Consider the following 21,326-nt stretch of genomic DNA (forward strand, 5'->3'; position numbering starts at 1 on the left):
GGTTTCGTCCGAAAGTGGCTTTGAGCCAGCAAGCTCGAATCTCTCTCGTGGAGAAAGGAGGAAGGTGTCGATTTTTAAAGGTTGGTCTACCAGCGAAGCTCCTCAACAGGAATATATGTATATGCAGAGAGCCACGTGGCGGAAACTTGTTTGGCAACATTATATCAATAAGACAAGACCGCGCGTTTGTTTGATTTTCTGCATAACGAGCACGCACGATCATACAAGTCAAGAGACTCTGCAAAGCCTTTTCCAATCTAATTATAAACTCTCTCTACCATAATGGCACACGTTACATGGCAAAACCATTATGCGATGCGCGAGTAGCAATTTTAATTAATCAACCTCCCCGGGACAACTGGCTTATTATTTAATTTCACCAACAGTCGAACGCCATTCGTCTGTTTTGCTCATCGCTTCACACGCACGGTTTATCCAAAAAACAACAATCCATATACAAAAATTCACTTTAATTAATTTCATTGGCGATCGACCAATATAATTGTCAACGGCAAAATAATCAGTGAAAAATCATTTGGCGTATATATAAATGGTATTACTACTGATTTTTATTTATGGCATTAAAAGTAGGCGAGGGAAAGAGTTGCATTTGTTCCCGAAATTGTAAAATATTTGCTTTTAGGGCCTCGGAGATTGCATTGTTTCTTTGTTGTTCTCGATATATTAAATTGAAAATTCCGTCTATGAAACTTCAATATTTATTTGCCTTTGTTCGGCAAAAATTTTGACAGAGTGGTGTGTAATTTTTGTAGTCGAAATAAAAGGTTATTTTTTCTCTTTAAAGAGAAATGTTTATGAAATAACGGGAAACATCTGAAATTAAAATGGACCAAATACATAGCTACAGGCGCGTATGGTAAGAAACTCTTTGGGGATTTGAGTGGAAGAAATACAAGAATTTTTCGTTACAATGGATAAAATTATTACCACCGAATATATATATATACGAATCCAATTATGTCGATACTGGAGAACGGGATACTTGCATTATCCCAGGAGATATTATGCTAAGCGCGTTATCGTGCCGGAATACGAATTACTCATTACGCGACTGGATTCGAAATATCGTCGTTTCTCTAACTGCCTAAACGTAATGAGAGTATCAACGATGGGAATAAACGATATTATCGAGTACAGCTTGTCTTTGCAATCAAAAAGGGTGCTTTTTAGTTGGGAAACGACGAGCGTACCTAAATACCTTTTAACGTAAGAGCTTGTTCAGCGCTTCGATCCGAGTTCGGTCTCTTCAAATTTTTGTCTACGTGTACCTGTGCTATATACGGTACTTCCGATAGACGTGAGAATTGGATCGGTATTGTTTTCGGCTACCACCGACGACGCCACGAGTAAAAAGCGAATTAAGGGTCGTCGTTCGATACGTAAATGGGACGATCAGCGGAAAACGTGGGTAAAATAAAAACTCAATCGCAAGCTGTGACCTGGCGTTCTCCAATTGCGCTCTAGCTTTGATCAGCGATGCAAAGAAAATTCAACTAGCGCTCTTTAAACGCCTTTGCCGGATACGTAAACATTGCCCTGTGGTTGGTAAAAGAGAGAAGAAAGGTGAAAGGTTACCCGAGAGAGTACAATTTTTAGTGTATTTAGTGGAAAAGGGACGTACGCCCATCCCTACCCCCAACCCCACAGGAAAGGAGAGGGGGCACTTATTTCTCTCCTCCTGCTTTTTGTGCACTTTACATATGCTAACGAATTAATTTACGCGTATGGGAGGTGCCTCGACATGTGGAAAAACAAACACGAGGAATCTTTGAACACTGCATGGAAAATGGAAGATGCCTCTAGGACTAGAGATTAAGGTAACCTTTATAGTCCCGTAATGTGTAACGGCCGGTCTATTGTTCCATAAATATTTAAAATCTATTAGCTGACGCTGTTCGAAAGACGTTTTTAGCTAAAATTGCCTTAGATTTACGGACCAATTGGAATTTTCCTTACTGCGCTTGATATTCATTGTAAGAGGAATATTAGTGTGAGTTATTAGGAAAGTGGATCGATCTACGTTCAGCCGATAATGAATAGCTTTCCTCCTGGTGGCATAACTAATCATAATTATCGTAAACCTAAGTAGCTAAACCATAACTCTGAAGAGGATAATTAATCTTTCCTCGAAATAACTTTCATTTTTTCCACTTTTATGTGGAATTTATCTTGAAAGCTGTAAAAGCTGGCTTGAGATAATTTTTTTTTTAATTTTAAATAAATTTTTCTAGGTTTCCTTTTTTATCCGCCGAAGCTATAGCTTCGAGTACAAGCGTCAAAAATGAAATAATTTCGTTCGCATCTGAAACGGATTTAGAATTGAAGCAGAAAACTGGGTTAATGAGAGTTACTTTATTCATGTTAGCTTTAAATCCCTAACCCGCGTGTAAATGTGTACATTAATTTAACTCGCGCAAATTCATTAAGCAACCATATTATTATCGTAAATATTGCACCAAGGCCCTTCTCGCATTCGCGGCTATATTATTTATAAGGCCAACTAAGCCCTGATAGCTCTACTGTACGTACGATACAAATAAATGTTTGCAAATATTGATTTTCTTGCGCTTTCTTGCGAAAAGGAAACTCTCGTGGATATAGTATACCTTTTTCTACGTCCAGGCATTCAGCTATAGTATAGAAATAATTAATAACATTTGGAATCTATAAAACAGCGGAGCATAAAAAATTAATTAAACGAGCACACAATGAACTATTCATTAATGAAAGCTCTACCGTAATTGACTCCTTTAGAAAATAGCAAATGACGCTTTTTGCTTCGCACATTCGACTCATTCAACCGATACGAGGACGTACAACATTTCTGTCGATAATGGAAACGTGCGGAAAGGTTATGAAAAGGCACGCACGACTCTTCAGAACTTGAAACACCGAGTTCTTCTTTTCAATTGCGTATAACTCTCTGCGCTATTTGTCTTTATTTGTCGTATCTATACATATATATATATATATATATATATATATATATATATATGGTTGACATTGCAAAAAGTGCAGGAAACTAAACCGAACAGAGCTAGGTTATTGCAATTTTTTGTACAATTACAACAGTTCCATATATATATACAGTAACAGGAATTAAGCTGTTGTTTCGCAGTCCAATGTAAATTTATAACGACATGCAGCTGTGGGTTATAAATAATAAATATAGTTGCTTAGCTGCAGGATAATCGTTGTAATTTTACAAACATTTTTTACAGTGTAATTGCATGTAGGAAACGGTAGAAATTAGTGGAATAAAATTTCGTACAGGAGAATTAAATGATTGCAGGGTTATTATTATTACTATATAGTACGTTGCAACGAAACATCCGGAGTGAATTGATTGGGTAAATTGGGCTTTTAATGATCGCAATGGATAATTTGGTCGATCCGGACTGACGAAGGTACAAGGACGATGAAAATTCTGTCTTTGATCGCGAAACCCTACGGTTAACCGTCCGTTGCTACTCGGGATAGACGATCAAAGTTAATCCAGGCAATCCAGCATTGGTGCTATTGTGCAAACCGGAGTTTCGCAGAGGACAGTCAAAGTGGGTGCCGGGGCCGGGTGGTTGGTGAGGTGTGTGCGAAGCGCGGGCGCACTGTGTTTTCAAGCGTTCGGCAGATTTCGGGAAGCCACGTTAATCGTAATCAGCTATAGTGACGCTATCGGAAAGCCTGCATCTCAATCGCCATACGTCAGTGTAATTACATCGATCTCGTCCCCCTGCATTTTCAACACTGCAAATCTCACGAGATCCTTTTGCTAAGCTGCTCGCTGCGCGAAACGACTCGCCGTGTTAAATTCCCGGCGCTTCGCGTTGTTACAACCTATAGAAATGTTTGACCTTTGCCCTATTTCTCCCCGACCCTACTGCTTTCCTCCAAATTTCAAGGAAGTCTAATACAATTGTGAATGAAGCTGCTGTATATATATATATATATATATATATATATATACGTGTATAAGAATACACCGAGGACGATAAATCATATTTATATAAACAAAAACAAACTTCTCTTTTCTTAGCATTCCGTTCTTTCACTATCTATCAACTATTCCTTTTCTTGAAGTTTTCAACTTTTCCTCCCGGCATATTTATTTTGCGACATCAATCTTTGTCCGTCTGCCTGCTTGTCTGACACGGTTTATTTCTTTCTTCGTTATAGTTTGCCAGTTTTTCTGCTGCACGGTCGCTTTTTTTGTTACAAAGTGACAGCGATGTCGGTAATTTTGTTATATATGGAATTATTAGAATGTTTTGAAAGGCGAGCACGCGCTCTTTTATTTGCATATCGACGCGAAGCTGACCCGTCAAGCTCTTTAAATAGCTATTAGCATCTCAATGACCTTCGGTGATGGGTAAAAATATAATTTATACAGTGTATCCGAAAATGGTTTATCGGATCGAATTGCACCACTCTTTTGTCTTGCAGTAAATGGTGTTTCGTTTCAGCAGAACGGGGGGAAAAAATGTCTATGTGATTCGAGACATGCGACCGGATATCGTTTTTATTTTCCACAACGCGCGCACGCGCGCGCACGCGGACGGGTGAAAAAGAAAATAAGTGTATAAAAAGAAAGATTGGGGTAGAAGATGCTGGAATAATGTTTATGGTAATGTTAACAACAGCCGATGCGTTAGAGGGATAGTTAGGGTAGTCGTTAAAGCTTGATGCGAAAAAAGGAGGCGCGAAGAAAAAGACGTCGTTCCCAAAATGAATTGCCTTAATATCCTTGGCGGTATGACGAGGGCAAAGTTCGTAAAACATATAAAGTCTTACACCGACCATATATAAAGGCTAACCTAAAAAATCCTCCCATCTTAAGTAGGTTAAACGTTTTTAATAACGCACAGATTTAACTCTATCCAGTTTAGATCCACAGCCTTCTTTATTAAGTTTCCTTAATTATTCCTCGGGAAAAAAAATGAACTGGAAGAGAATGGACCTCGCGAGAGTATAAGCGTAATCTATAAAATTCACTGGTGTGAAATTAAAAGATTTTATGGGTGGATATTTTATTTATCGTATCGGGCTTAGAATGGAATTATAAGTTTTAATTTTTAATTTATGCGCGATCGTTCTCAGGTTTTATTGGTTAAAGTAAGTATAGGAGAGCGCGCCTTCTTTTTACGGCAAACGTCGTTACGCGTACATAATAAATCTCGAGCTGGGGGTTAAGGCAACTTATTACCGGCAGAACGGAAGAAAATCTTTTTAATGCGAGTTCACGTGAATGGAACTATTCATTCCTGTGTATTGAATACCGTCCCCCTATACCCAGAATTATACCTGTACGAGTATAACGTGGCGAACATGCAATTTTCGATAGAATTTCTTCCTTCCATTCTCGTTATAACCCTGTAAGATATTGAAAGTCTCGTTCTCGCTTAAACGATACCATTCTGAAAAAGTCAATGGGAGATTCTAACATTTTGTCGTTGCTCGGCTTAATTAGTAGTTACCCTCGAACGATCGCACTCTGTCGCTTTACATTTGCATTAAAGTTACATCTGCATACTAATATCTTCCAGACTTTATTATAATCAAATTATCCTCATTCATTAATAAACGTAAGCTAAAACAATCTTCGATGCTCGTATACCTAATTGCTATGAGCTTGATTTAACTCGACTCTATATATATATATATATATATATATATATATATATATAATATATACATTTAAAGAAATAATGATATATTTTAGAGGAGTAATAAACAGCTTAATTTATATCTGCACGATTCATATTGGAAGAATTCCACCACTCGTGGAGCGCTTATCAAGATTCAGCGAATGACAAAATTGACATGACACAAATGAAATAAACTTGGATGATAAAAATATGGAAGTAGCAATCAAGTTACTGTTAGCGGATGTAGTCAATAACGTATTATCTTGTCGGTGGAGCAATCGAGCGAGACTACATCATCCATCCAGGCCAGAGCTATCGGAGACTTTTCGATTCAATAAAGGTCCGTATCCGCGTGTCGTTCCTTTATTTGCCACGATAGAACCGGATGTTTGACAACGAAAGGTCTGCCTTGAAAATTCAACTTTGCTCACACTGTGCACGACTGACTTTATCCAGGCTTTTCATGTATGTGCACCGTTCTCTCTCTGTATATTCTCGTGTACCCTCACCACGTAGTATTATAGTATGACCATACGTAGATACTTACAAAAAGCTTTGATCCAAAAGAAAAAAAATATTTTCTATCAAATTTACTCCTAAAGCTTTTTCCGTACAGAGATTTTTTCTTTGAAATACAATTTTCTCTGTTATCGATAATCTTGCACGAGCAACCACTGTTTTACATACTAATAAAGGCGGTCATAATTTAACACTGGGAGACAACAATAAATATTAATTCTGTTGAATTTTAATCCCAATGAATAAATTTTAACTTAAATAGAAATTAACGCGTATTCCTATATATATATATATATATATGTATATATATACGAAGGCAATCTAGAGAACAGAAATATTCGTGCTTATACAGAAGCGCTCTGGACAAATACATGTTGGGGAAAATACAATTCACACAAAGGAAAATTTCATTTACTCTCGCTCTGTGCAATAGCAGGTGGGGAGCATTTCCTGCGTCTTTACGCCACTTAAACGCACTCACACAAACATTAGCTCAATTCTCCTGAGTATCCTACCGTTTTCGGTTTTACCCGTTTGTACATAATTAGCGGGATCCTTTATTATTATTTTTTCAGATTTCCACCATCTCCCCCAGTCCATTCTAATTGGATTAACTTTTAACGCAGACTTCGTTAGATGCTTCATTAGATCACGGATTATCATCTTAATTCCTGAGAAATCTACAAATGCGCGTATTTTCATTTCTAAAGAGGATCAAAATTTAATGAAAAAATCTCACTACTCCCCCTCGCCCTCCCTCTCTCGTGTACACACAACTACCTATACTATACACAGCTATTCGAAGGCTTCTCGCAGTGATAACTGCGTTTCTTTGTAACACGTCGAGATAACCGTAGATGAGTTTTCTTTGTTTCCTGGAAAATAACATCCTTTTTTGTTTTCCTGTTGCAGATGCAGAGAGCGGTGCTACTGCTCTGTTGGCTGCCGCTCCTCAACCACTGCCACGCCGTACATCCAGGTAAGCTTCAACTAATCTCAAACGTAAATGAGTTAGTTTTTTAATTTGCAATGTAGCTAAAGAAGCGAAGAAGAATCATTTCACGGAAAATTAGATTCCCTGGTAAAATAAGACACGGCAATTAAATAAAATTTCAAGCCAAGGACACTCGTGTATTTTTTAATGGAATATTATTTTTCAAATCATTTCTCCAAGCGAGGTTAAGTTGATTAGACTAATGTAGTAAAGTGTTTCTAATAGAGTCAGTAACACTTAAAAGGTTCACGTCTCTAATATGCTTTCCGTGACTGGAAAGTAGTTGGCGAGATAGAACGGCAATAGCGGTGCTCCTCGGTGTTTTACGATGCGAACCCCTGGCCCTCCCCCCTTTCATCTCTATTTCACTCTTAAGGCCAGATTTTACGGGCTCGCGAATGCAGTTGAGTTTTAAGCAGTTCGACGAAGCGGCAAACATAAGCTTGAGCGGGATAGAAGAATGGGGGGAGGGGGGGGGGGGGGGGACAAACAGTCGTGTGGGTTAAAAGCCGGTAACACGCGAGAACGCGTAAACCACACACGGGTGCGTTGGCTTGGACGTTGGGGCGCATTAGTATCCAGGCAACAGCGGTTTAAGCCACGCAAAAACAATGTGCTTATGGCACGTTGCACTATGGTCAGAAATGCACATTACACTGGACGTTACCGATAGCAAGCGCCAACCCCACGCTTCGAATCTGTTAAGGCGATAGCGAAATTTACACGGTCAACAATCCGACATTGTTTCTTCACGCGTCTCTTCCACTATTTGTGATTACTTTTATAAATATCAAAAGAATGAAAAAAAAACAGTAGACGGTTCAATGCTCGATAAGATCGTCGTACTACTTATCAGTAATATATATATATATATAGAAGCTATACACTCATTCGTTTTCCGGATGATCAGACTCTCCTCCGTACGATGCAAAAACCCGGATGAAATAAATTCAACGACGCTGAGTAAAGGTTAGGTATTTTGGGAAAATGGAGAATGTAAATTTGTAATAAACTATTTGCGTAGTCCTTGACGTAAATGAGTGAAAATGGGCTTGGAAAAGTTTTTGGTAAGGTTGGCAGGTGATTGTTGCACTCTATAGGAGAGAATGCATAGTGAGACTGGTATCGGCTGCTTGCATAATTTAGCGTCGACCTAAAGCAACGGTTAACGACGGAGCTGCCTCTTTAGCGAAAAATGACATGCGCTAAGCGTCCACTTGTGTTTAACGCGTAGCTGGACAGCGTTATACGTCGGGCGTGTATCATATTTAATTTTGCTGAGCCGTGGCTTAAGCGATATTCGTTGCTTCGCTTAGCATCACTGAGCGTGCTATACGTGGACCCGCGCGCGTTGCCTCTATATTGCCAGGATGGTTAACAGTACGGAACAAACTGATGTGCATCCTCCTTGCAGCAGCTGCATTATAAGAGAAAGAAACGTCTCGATGCTCTTTCCACTCACTAAATTCATCGGAGTTATTCCTGCAGAGGTAAAAATACCAACGAGTCTGAAATAAACTCGTTCGGATAGATGAGCGATGATCAAATTTGCGATACACATCAATTATTTTCGTGGAAATTATTTCCTCGCCTGAGCATACACGTAAGTAAGACATGGAGTATAGGTACGAATTGAAAAGACAAGTTTATCAAGCATATATATATATGTGTGTGACGGTGAATATTTCGAGCTTTCATCAGGGATACAAGTATATATAGATATAGCAAGGTTGAATCATCGTTGAATTAGCTCGGTAAGTTACCGCTTGGCCTGCTGCTTGTCAGTAGAAACAGATTTGGCCGTCACGGAGTAAAACCGCAGATCATACGTCGCGCTTAAGAGACCAAGTTCGGGTCTAATCAATTCGGTTGTCACACCGTGCCGAATAATTTTGGTAAGTTTCCACGAGTAGCTCTCTGGGAGAAGACTACCGTCACCGTCGCGCCGTACCTTCCGGGCAAAAGTTCGCCATTACAATCTTAGACTGGCTAGGGAATATGGTTACGCCTTTGGCTTACCGAAACTTTAATAATGCGGGCTGTTCAATCTCGAGGAAACTTGGAGTCTACTCCGCGTTTCCTCTTCCTGTGTACAGACGTAAGTGGTGAGTCCGTATTTTCCCTCGGATGTGTATTGATCCGCGGTCATCCTTCCCGATGTACTATATATATATATATATATATATATATATATCCACCGTCGGATCTTAGTCATTGCAAAAATAGCCGCTACTCTTGCAGAGAGATCCTCGAGGATCCAAAGGAATAATGGCTAAAATGACTGAATATATATAGCTATATATATATATATATATATATATATACACGTTACGACAGGACCATTTGCATAATTAAAGTGTAAGAAAGCACGCCACGCGATGTTTGATAGGTACTCCATTCTTAATCTCGTCTCCCTTGTTACGTGAATTTGTGCCGGAGGTAATTGGATTAAATTTTAGGACCGAGGGGAACGGCAAGTTGGATACAAGAGGGAGAGACTGAATCTACAGCGGCCAAATTCCCTGACAATTGCCATTAGGCATTCCGTGTTTCAATCTTCCACTTAGTTACATCTCCTATTTGACCGGACGTATTCCGGATAGAATGACGAAACCTCCAACAGCAACAATTGCAGTCAAAGTCTTCCAATGGTGTACGGCCTTTGAATTCACAGTAGTACAGATCAGAAACTGAGTCGGCGCGCATTTTGCTAGTTCGTTTGAGGATCCTTGCCACTGGTTTCTCGCGTTATTCTTTTTTCTCCTCAAGGTCTACCAGTCGCAAGTTTTGATTCTCAACTACGAGTTGGGTGGAAAGTGCGGTTTGACGCGAGAGGCGAGAGGTCGTAGTTCAATTATATGGAAATCGTGGGGAACTTGATCCGTAAGTGGCCGATTTTTGACACTTTGGCACAATTTATTGGCTCGACGCTCGTATTTATCCATATATATACAACGATAAGGTTTTTAATCGATGAGAGTTGTGTAAGCTAATTTTGGGGTCAGTGACCTTTATGAAGGAAATTCGGCGGAACTGGAAAGCCATGAGTAGACCGCCTCGACCAGATGGCGATACTGCAGTTGTGCCATGGTATATCTGATCTCGCGTTTCGATTGTTCGACAACCACAGTCCGTTACTACTGAGCTACGCGGAAAGTTTATCAGGGTTTCCCGGCCGCGCGACTAGCAAATCTGGGCCCGCCGTTAAACTTATTCCCTCTCGGCCAGGCACGGGTGGTTGTCTCCGCAGGGATGTGTCTGCATATTTTGCGGAAATGTAGCTAGGTGCTTTAATAAATAAAAATCTGAATAATAACTAATACCTTTATTTTCAACTGTAAGTTTAATTTTTTCCACTTTTTATTTCCCCCTGAAGGCATTATCAGCGAACACTTTCAGGCCTTCCATTTACATCGGACGAGATAAAATGTGTGTTTGGGTAGAATATTTTGTAGGGAGAAAGAAGAGGTGGCTGCGCATGGTAGAGTTATTACCGTTCGTATTAAAATTCCAATCTGGGTCGATAAGAGATGTATATTTGTTTTTTCCGTCGAACCTTATATATAAGTACGATGTTGTTTCCCATTTGTCGATGTTTTTAAGGCCACGCAATTATCGGTCGATAGAATTTATCGATTGAGCTTTACGAAAGATAAAAGAGGGAGTAGTGGGTTGAGGGACGAATAGCAAGGATGTTTAGAACTCTCAAAGCACCTTTAAATAAAGAAAAGGATCAGGAGTAATTCTTCTTTATCTCTGCTCGATCCCAAGAGCCTTCTTCACCGTTTACCGAGGACTTAACTGTATTATAGTCGCTCCGAACACGGGCATTGACACACTGTCGATGCCACTTATATCTGCCGCGGAGTTTCCAGCCAACTTTGGCTTTGCAACATTAATACTACGAAAAGGGATATAGATATCTACATCCAGTCAATGCACAGGTACTGCACCTGTAAAACCATTTTCGCCGCTGCACCGCCCTTCCAACGCCCACTTTAGCCTCGATAACCTGAAAATGATGCTTACTTCAAAAACAATTGATCAAATAAAAGCTCCGGGGATATAAACGGCCAGCGCGCAAAGGCCGTACTGAATTTGAACATTAATGCCCCTTAAAGCTTCGCACTGGTATAGGTTATGTTTTGAAAATACGTGAAATGGTAGTGATAAAGTGCTATAGAGGGATCGCGTGGAAAATGGCGTCTGAGAGAAGTGGAGCGAAGAGAAAATATTCGGACAAACAGGCAGTCCTGAATTCATTGATTTCGGAAAATCCGGCAGGTCGTGAAAGACCATTAAATTTAGACAAATGTGATAGAAATGTGAATTGTAGACAGACTTTTTGCCTCTATCGTTATTTTTCTAGCGAAACCGCCGTTTCGTCGAATTATTTTCGCAGTTAAACGCATTCGGCTAACGAGCCCGCTCGTTCACTGTCAGCAAGTACTACTGATATTAAAAGCACTGCTTCTGTGAAAAAAGGAATTATACTAAACTAGCAGCTGCTCGTGCCAGCGCGAGGGGAGGCAGTCGAGCGTTGAATAATTTTTTTATGCCGCAAAATGTGAGAAAAGGAACAAAGCTCCATGGCTGATTTAATTTTCTTAAATAAATGCTTTGCCTATTAATTTTTCAGCTACTTCTGCCTCCCTTCTTTATTTAACTCGCTAGTAATAACAAGGGGGATTCGAAATGTCAGATTTATCGTGGGAGCGGAAGGAGGAGGGCGGTTGGAGTGGGGGGGGGGGGGGGGGGGGGGAGAGAGTAAATGGTCGTGACGTGACGAGAACAGTAAGAAAGCCCAACGACAGCTGCTGCACGGAACACGAAAATACACGCTACACTATACACACCCACATGCGCGCGCGCTATACGGCCAGTCTTGCATTCGTAGGTGACGAGAAATATTTTCGCGGCACGAAAAAAGTTCGCAAGTAACCTCGGAAAGTGTTCCGTCACCGCCGGATGACAAATCAAACAGACACAAGCAAGCACGTATCAAACATATACGGCGTCAAGCTTGGAGAAATGTAGAAAGCTGGCATGTGCAACTTGGAGAATGGAGCACACGTGCGTACAAAGAGTATTTTTTCTATTTTTCTTTTTTTTTTTGTTTAGAAAGAATGGAAAACATTACACATTCCTTTTCCCGTGTAAATTTTAAGACGAAAAGTTCGATACAACTTTATTATGCGATCACTGATTCGCTAGTTATTAATTAATTTAAATGACCAATCCGCGAGAAGGCCGACCACGCCCAACAGCGCCCCATTGGCCAATTTTGGTTATTCGATGAATAGAGAAGCAGTGGTATGATTGGAAAATGGTAAAGGACTTTTTTGTTGAAAATTTCATGCTCCATGCAGTGCTCCTCTTATTTTTCGAACATACCGTAAATTGTTGCGGACGAATAAAATCGGAAAGGCGTGGCAGAAGCATCGATTGAACGCTGCATCCAGCTTCGAAGCGCGGATACCTTTGCAACGATAAAGAGACGTCGATGAGGCAGCGAAACAATCGGTCCACGACGAATCGGGTGGTTGCCACTAAACCCCGCGAACCGAAAACAAAAAAAAAAAAAAGAGCGGGCAAATGCTTCGACTAGCAGCGATCGGTATGTATCAGAATATCGTCGACGGCGACGGAAATTCAATTTCAGGGATCGCCACTGCCAGCGAGATTAAATAGTAGGCGCGACAGCGGCGAGTTTTTCAGTGCTTTTGCTATTTTACTCTGAAAAATGTTGCGAGCACGAGTGCATCTTCCTGTCTAGTGATTTTATAGCTTCGAAGGGGCTCTCGTGTTGCATGACGATAGTGATCGTCAAAGCCGATACTGCATTCTATAGTTTCCTTCGATATTTGACGTCTCCTGTAAACCGACGCCGGAAGACACACCGATGTTGATGTATATAGTCCACATACGTATGTATATATATATATATATATATATGGCACTCTTGCTCCTCCTCCCATATACAAATACGCTAGATCTTGTTAAGTTCCAAGCAGTTTTAGATATCCAAATTCATCTTGGCATCCTATCATGTAAACTGGACTTCCGGGAGTCATTTCGCCTTGCATTCTTTGCACGTATGCATGGAATGGAAACAGCTACGACGATTCTCCGGTATCACCCAGATAAGCTTGAATATTTACACAGTAGTGTAATATTTGTTTCGCTGAGTTTAGGCCGGATAAGTCAGGATGCTTTGGAAATAACATCTATCACGCATCGTTTATTCATCCTATGACTCCTCGGGCGGTTGGTTGAAGAGCGTGCGGAAAGTAATCGATGAGCATTGCTGCATTGCTACAAGAAGTATCAGAGAACTTCCGCGTCACCGAACCGTCAAAGAACAATTTTTACGGTTTTCCGTTTCCCTCATCGTTTTACCAATCAGTCGGATATAACTTTCCGTCACGGTAGAAGAGACTCTAATTTTTATTATCAACCACACGAACCTCTTTGATTTTTCACTAATCTAGCCAAATTGAAACGGACAAATTTTTATTACATTGCAGCGTACTGGGTACACGGTTGCAGGCTCCATTTACGCACAGACTAACCGCGGATTAAATCTAGCGAATCCAATAAAAGATTCAATATGGATTTTTCGCTTAAATCATACAATTTTGCTATAGTGTATGCGTATATCACCAGACGGTAAATAATATCCGGTGACATATTCCAACTTAATCCGAGCTTCACGGGTAGATAATATCTTTGCCAACTAGCTGGAATACCTATATCTGGTAACTGAATACAGTTATTGAGAACGAACGTTGTAAATCAAGTTATCCCACCACAAATTGTTCATAAGCGGGTCGCATGGACACAATTTCACGACCCTGACACCTGGACAAGTTTTCAAGCCTATAACTATATAGCAGATAAAAATGCGAATCTCTGTTTTCTTCGCACCGCCCTTCGATATATTCCCCCTTCTACCAATAAAACTAATCCACTTTAATCCTAGTGCCCCGTTAATTCATTCAGTCATCGCGAGATCAATAAAACAGTAATAGAATTTGTGAGAAAAAAAGCGTTAATTATTCCAAATCAGAAATGGTCGTTGTTCGTTAAATTTATTTATTAAATTCTCCCTCTGATTCGGTATTTTTTTGGCTTTTGGATTTCACGAGTATTTTGTTTATTCGGGGGCTGATTAGAATTGGGAAAGGGAAGAAAATAATAGGGGTATACTCCGCTACTGTACGTATTTGGTATATCTGAATTTACCGATGCCATTGGGCAAGTGGAAAATGACTGGTGCGGTTTTTTTTAGCTAGGTCTCTGTGTGTATATATGTATATAGTCGGTCGATTTAGTCCTCATAGGTGTTCTATCTTATAGCAAAGTTTAGTCTATAGCTGTCCGTGAACGTACACTGCATACAAACTATCCCCTTTGCTTTTAAATGCTTACTCTTAAATGGCACGTTTAAAGCGCTTTCTTGATTAGCTTCGACTGTTCAGCCGTATCGGCAATCTTCTTTTCCGAGTCATGAAATAACAAATGTTTGCGCAATGCCGAATAACTCTTTATCTTGATTTTTTCGCAGTAAAGTTTAAACGTGCAGTAGACGTGCTATAAATAAAACGACCAATAACTCGATCACATTTTAAAGTTTATTCGTTCCATTTTACGGTTAACCTCAATGATCTTTGATGGAATGTAGCCAAGTACTAATGGAAGCTTAACAAGTGTTTGTCAATTTCCTTTGGTCCACTGACCAGCCTCTATTATCTCGTATATAGTGACGTAGAGAGACTCGAACTTTGCACCTTGATGGCAACCTAAATTTATATCCCAGTCACCTGGCCCAACGTAGTACCTGGCTGGCAAAACAGTTTTCAGGAAGAATTATCGCTTTTCAGTCGATACTGCTCCAGCTGGCCTGATATACTACAAAATATATATATATATGTATATACATATATGTACAGTGTATATATAGCGTATGTACCTACCATCCTCATAAATTGATGAGAAACGACAGATGTCTGCACATTACCCTTCCTGCAACTGTATAGCACGATCAATTCATTTCCATTGAAATCGAAACTGTTTTGTTACCCGTCAGAGTTCAAAGTCTTTCCCATTATGTAATAACAGAAATAAACTATATTCGACAACAAATCATTACTTGATTTCATTAAATTTGCATGAATCACGCGCTTAAATGGCTTTAGGCGATAAATTATTAAGCTTTCCTGAAATACGTTTATGGTATACGTGTTTATACTTTAATGAGCAATAAAACAGATTTGTAATTTAAATGCATTTAAACTCGATTACCATAAAATGCACCGGGCTCGAGATCCCGACAATCTCTTTGCCCGTTATCCCTCTCCATCGATTTAATATACGAGTAAAAATTACAAGTATACACATCTCAACGAGTTTTAAACAGTGGATTTTGAGTATAAGTATTCGATGAAATTGCGCGTAAGAAATGTGTGATAATGACCGAGAACGATAATGCGTGTGAATGTGTGTGTGTGTGTGTGTGTGCAGGAGAGAGCGCAGATGGGCGGAAAGCGAACAAGTCATAACCTCTGGAGGTATAGTCCGGTGTTATCATTGGTTATTGCCGATAGGCCGACTCCCGTCTCAATTCGTGCCCCATCGGACTTGGTCGGTGCACCGTTGAATTCGTAATTGAAATATTAATTTACGATGCGTAACGAGCATCCAGTAATTAACACACTCGACCAGTGGATGCACGCGTTATACTGGTTACTGCAACAGAGCCGCATTACATAAATACACGGCTTTGTTCTGGCCACGACCGGATCATAATGGCTCAAGTGTACAATTTCACCATTATCCTACTGATGCCGGTATTCGCTTCGACAATCCGCAATATTGTCGCGTCGATTCAAAAACCACAATAACTTCAATGGGGAGACTCGCGCCGAGAGCAACTTTTCGAGGCTTAACAAGTTGTATCTCTGTCACGAAACGTCTTCTTATTAAAAAATCACCAGCGATAACAGTAAGAGTCTAAATTTTTTCTTTTCATTCCGAAGGTGGTAAAAAATCATGCGCCGTTGAATTTTATTCGCTTTCCGGCGGCGAAATTACAGCAATGAGATTCCTATGAGCGTGGCTAGATTAAAACTGAATGACAATCGTTGGCAGAAACGACATTCGCCTACAACGCAATCAAAAGAATTACGTTCTCATGAACCAGGCGTGCATTTGATGTTAATTGGATGAAACCGAAGAGTTACGGTGTTTCGCTTATTTGCCGCTCGGCGCATTTGTTCCTTCGGTAAATTTCATCACATAACCTCGAAAATTTTACGACGACTAATCTAACGTTATCGCCGTGACTTAAAATTAAACGAGAACAATTTCGGAATGATCGTTTACCGTGGAAACAATTAATTGCACAGCGAGGGAATTTTTGGTGGGTTTTATTTGTTAAACGATAAAAAGGAGCCGAGGTGATATCGATGGAGGTAGAATGGCGTCGGAGCGGTGGGAGCAAAACCGCGAAAGTGAGGTTAGAGTGATAGGTTAGAGGATAGGTTAGGTGAAAAACAATTGAAGCGCCAAGTGAATAAAACAATTGGTGATTTTCCTAAGAGCAGTCGCGGAGTGATTAATCGCGAGTAGTGTAGTAAACAGTTAATCAGCGAATCCTCCTGGGTGGATGTGGAAAAACTGGCGGGAAATCCCAGCCGTTGACACTTCTTTATAAATTGGTCGACATCGAGGTGAAGCATCGATTTGATCGGTCGTGCATCTCGTGCTGGAGAGAAAGGTTTGGTGGGAAGGGAAATGAAAAGGAAGGTAGGATGGATATCAATCTAGGAGCAGGTGGTCAGAGGATCCACAAACAACCTAGCAAGAATTTATACATCTCGTCTCGTTGCTATTGTTTTATCTCCCGTGGGCCCCGAATTTGCTGCGCAAAACTTTTTTCCTCCCCAGTTGGAAGTATTTATTCATGAATCCGGAATGACGATGTAGCCGCAGCGTATCCGCTCTCTGCGCGATCGACTGCAGCAGCGCGCTACGGCAAACAGTTGCAGCGCGATATAACTGCGCTTGATTTGCTTTACTATTTTTTCTACTTCCACTTTCTCCCCCCAATCCGTACACGCCATCCATTGTACAATGATAAAGGACACATATTTCTCACATTTTCAAATTACGCTCGGTGCATTCCTCGAATTTATTAAAGGAATTCGAGCTTTGTATATATCCTCCTGGAACTTAACCTTATATCTACAATTTTTCACTTTCATCGATTTTCTCGTCATTTCCAATCTCCTAGGCCAAAGTCCGTAATATGAAAAACAGTGAGAGTTATATGGGCGTTTGTACAGGATTGTTCGGAAAAAATGAGTAAACAAGTGGTAAACTTTTCGGAATTCTACCGTTGAATTCCCTACGACGCTATTGGTTTAATTGGAACCTTAATAATTTGAAAACTATTGGAAAAAAATAGAAATTTCAAACGGATTATTCTTCCTCGAGTCCTCAGGAGTCGTTGGTTCAGTCATGGTAATGTTGTATCGAAACGCTCTGTATATCTCTGTAGCGTCGACTACTGGACGAAATACATACGTAGATATATAAATGCTACTTGAATTTGAATTGCAAAGTTTTTGGATGTAAGGGAAGGTGGGGGGGGGGGATGGGGGGTGGTTGAAATGGACATTCATTCTCGGCGGGCTTATAGTGAAATATCGACACCATCGATATACGCATCGTCTTTGGATGGTTTATTTGCATATTTACTATGTTTCACAGTCCCTCGAGACGTGTAGCGAAAATTCATGAAACACTTGTCATGATTAAAAATCTATATTTCGAATTGTTTTGTGAGGGAAAATAAAAAAATGTAATAATTAAGAGGTAGGATCTCTCTATGAATTATTTGACTGCTGAAATTCTAACGTGTCTCTCGACCATTTGTGAGATATGCAGTTGCGAAGACAATTATTCCGGGAGATGAACCTGTGACGTTTTTTGGGGAAAAATTACGGAGGATAATTTGCGTACGAGCAGATGTTACGGAGAGAGGAGAATTCTCTCTCTGAAGGGTTAAGACGATCTCGTAAAAACGGCACGTGGCACACGAAAGGGATGGGGGTTGGGGAAGTTATTATTCGTAATTTATCTGGTACCCACTTAGCTTCGTCTATTAAGTGGCATCTCCACTCACAGAGAAATAGTCGTGCCAGCTGCTTGCTGGCACGACGGCACAGTCTTAAATAATAAAACTAAGTAAATTCTTCGTAAATAAAAGAAATCTGCTTTTAAAGAAATTGTTCCGCTTTGCTACATGAAAATATTCGTAACACACAGATCGATGAGTAAATCTAATGTGTACTTGAGCAATGCTGATGGTATGAAGTGTAAAATATCGGTCCCCGTGCATTCGAGGCTATTTGGAAGTGGGCGTGTATAGCTATTTTGATCGAATCAAATCTAGCAGACTGCGTCAACAAATTGCTTTTGGAAATCGAAATTTGTGCATGTCAATTTTGTTATTTTATTAGCGGCAAGAGGGCAATTTGAAAAGCTGTATATATTAGCCTATTAACGGAATACCGTCCATATAAATCAGTGGAGAATATAGCCCACATCGCGAATTCCTTTTCATCCCTTTCCAGCGAATAAAATAAATATCGGTTGATTTACCATTAAATTTAGAAAATTAACATGATACTCTAGTTTATATCCAATGATGCTATCGAATAGGCTACGGTAAATTTGGATATTTGCTTGAAATTCCTGAAGCTTTGATTTAAACAGGGAGGATCGATAGGGGGTGTAGCAGCAGGAGGGTGTATTTCACGTTCCTGGGAGAACATATTCCATTCTGTCTCCGACACCGCCTTGATAATAGTTCCGACATATTTATGCCGTTTTAACGACTCCCATGACCAAACCCGTCAGATCGTTTATTGCGAGCCCTCGTAAAGTTGCGTCGTTGCAAAACGAGCGGAAATTCTCTGTCGAACGACTGGAACATTGAAATGAAGCGCGTACGTTGATAATTCTTAGTTAAGTATTGCCAGGAGAGCATATATATATATATATATATGTATGTGTTGGTAGAATATACCATAGAGAAGTATGAGGGAAAACCTGAGGTATTTTGTTTATTTAACGGTCTTCTCCTAAGCTTGCTCGGCCGCTGTGTAACTGGGAGCAGCTCGTAAATTTATCCGAAAGACGTGACATGTGTTTGACCGCAATCTTTGCGGAATCGAGAGGCCACGATGCTTTCCCGATAAGCCGAGATTACGAACAAGTCGAACGCATTAAACCTCCAGCAGATGGTGCTCACGGTTTGTAGGTACGTAACGTGCCCGTCATTTCTTTTCCCCGAGGACGAGTGTAGGTGGTGCTGGTGGTACCGGCATTGGTGGTGGTGTAGGGGGCAGCAGAAGAGAGGAGCTGAACCGATGAGGGCTCCCCACGTTCTCTCGAGCATTATATTGTACTTTGAGAACTCTAGCAGGTGATTCAAATTCAGCTGACACAAGGGGGTGGGGAAAGTGGTACGGTTACAACGGGCTTCTTCTTCTTCCGGTTCTCACTGATAGTTTACCGATATCTATATATAACCTATAAAGCACACATATACATATAAGATCAGGAGCGGAAAGCATCGGGGATATTATTGCGCTAGTGGAACACAAGAAATCACTTAGTACTCGATTGCAGTGGCAAGTTGACTTTTCCAGTGAGCACCACCCTCCCGCCCCCTTCGAGCTGCCACTCGCTTCTCCTAGTTTCCATAAAATCGGAAGAAACTCACTCGTCGACTCGCCTGACTCGCCATCCCAACTGTAGCTTTCGACGTCAACTCGAAACCAAGTTCTTCCGTCTTTCTGTATTCCTTGAGACTCGGCTTATCGATGTGCACCTTACTGGAGGGTCCTTCTCTTAAACTCAATTCGAACTTTCTCTCAGCCTAGATCGCTCAGAGTCCTCTTTTTTTCGTCGAGTCTCGCACCCATTCTCGCCAATAAACAATTTTACACGATACACACACATATATATATATACCTATGCTGTATATTGTATATGTAACGTAGCTATGAGTATCTTTTCAGCAAATCGAAACGACGATTCCTCTCGATGCGCATGACTATTAAGGTTATTCGCGCTAACAATGCCCTGCAAACTCCAGATCCAACTAAATTAATTGCATACGTCTGTAGTTGTTAAGTTACCAATGGGAGCCTTATTATCGAAATAGTCGAGTCGCGAAATTGACACTCGGAAAGCCGTTAATTGCTGATCAGCGTTCTCTGAACCGGAAATCTACGCTGACTTTCGTCTAAACTCTCTCGTGCAACTTACGGTAAGCACATTTAACCATTTAATGATAAATAGTATTACACGTGTGCTGGATTTGTGAGAACATTTTAGCGTTTACGCGTTTCAATCCGAACTCGCTAGACTCGAGCTCGCTAGACTCCAACTCGCTAGACTTGATCTCGCGTCTGTAGGGTTGCAATGGGTTTGGGTGCTGTGCACGCGTGTATGAAACCTCTGAATGCGGACTGAGGTTGAGGGTGGGGGGGGGGGGGGGGCTTATCTATCCGTGATTCGATGCAGAGCAGAGCAGAGTGAGATTCACCGAAAGCCGGAGCTTCCGACACTCTTAGATCACGCGATTACGTCCATGGACAGAGAGAGAGAGAGAGAGAGACTCGCTAAAAGCTGTGCACCAGGATAAAAAGAGGGAAAAAGGCCGGACGGAATGAGAACAAAGATCAAGCCAAATAGCGTGGTGGTATGGGAGCATCGCTCGAGGGCCACCGTTTTCTGCGATCCTACGCTATATCTGTGATATCTACGGGCAGATATATCGCCTCCTTGAAACATAAAGACGCCGTTACCAGACACTTCGGAACTGCCTCTGCAACACGACAGCACCAACGTAAAGCCCTCGGGGAAAAACGGCAAAATACACTTTTCTCACGCACCACGTAATACGCGTCGACGAAAGTCGATAATATTCATTTCCATCCAGCCAACCAATCCCCGCGTAAAACCCATTCGTAAATCTAATCCGATGTATCGCCTCCGAGAGCTGATCGTTCGAGCTTTTTATTTTCTTTGATCCCCCCCCCCCCCTCCCCCTCCTCCCGCAACCTATCTTCTCT

The 21,326-nt window shown here is 40.8% G+C and overlaps 1 protein-coding gene across 1 annotated transcript in view; it reads left to right on the forward strand.

Moving 5' to 3' along the window:
* Positions 1-21,326, forward strand: part of Sol1 — a 140,571-nt gene that overhangs the window by 30,878 nt on the left and 88,367 nt on the right. Inside the window, exon 2 of the mRNA XM_066725355.1 lies at positions 7,095-7,161. Within this exon, the coding sequence (XP_066581452.1) occupies positions 7,095-7,161 (67 nt within the window). The remainder of the gene's footprint in view (positions 1-7,094; positions 7,162-21,326) is intronic.

Source organism: Prorops nasuta, unplaced genomic scaffold (genome assembly GCF_024137725.1).
Source record: "Prorops nasuta isolate Cenicafe-Biocafe unplaced genomic scaffold, Cenicafe_Pnas_1.2 PNAS00004, whole genome shotgun sequence".
In the NCBI taxonomy this organism is placed as follows: domain Eukaryota; kingdom Metazoa; phylum Arthropoda; class Insecta; order Hymenoptera; family Bethylidae; genus Prorops; species Prorops nasuta.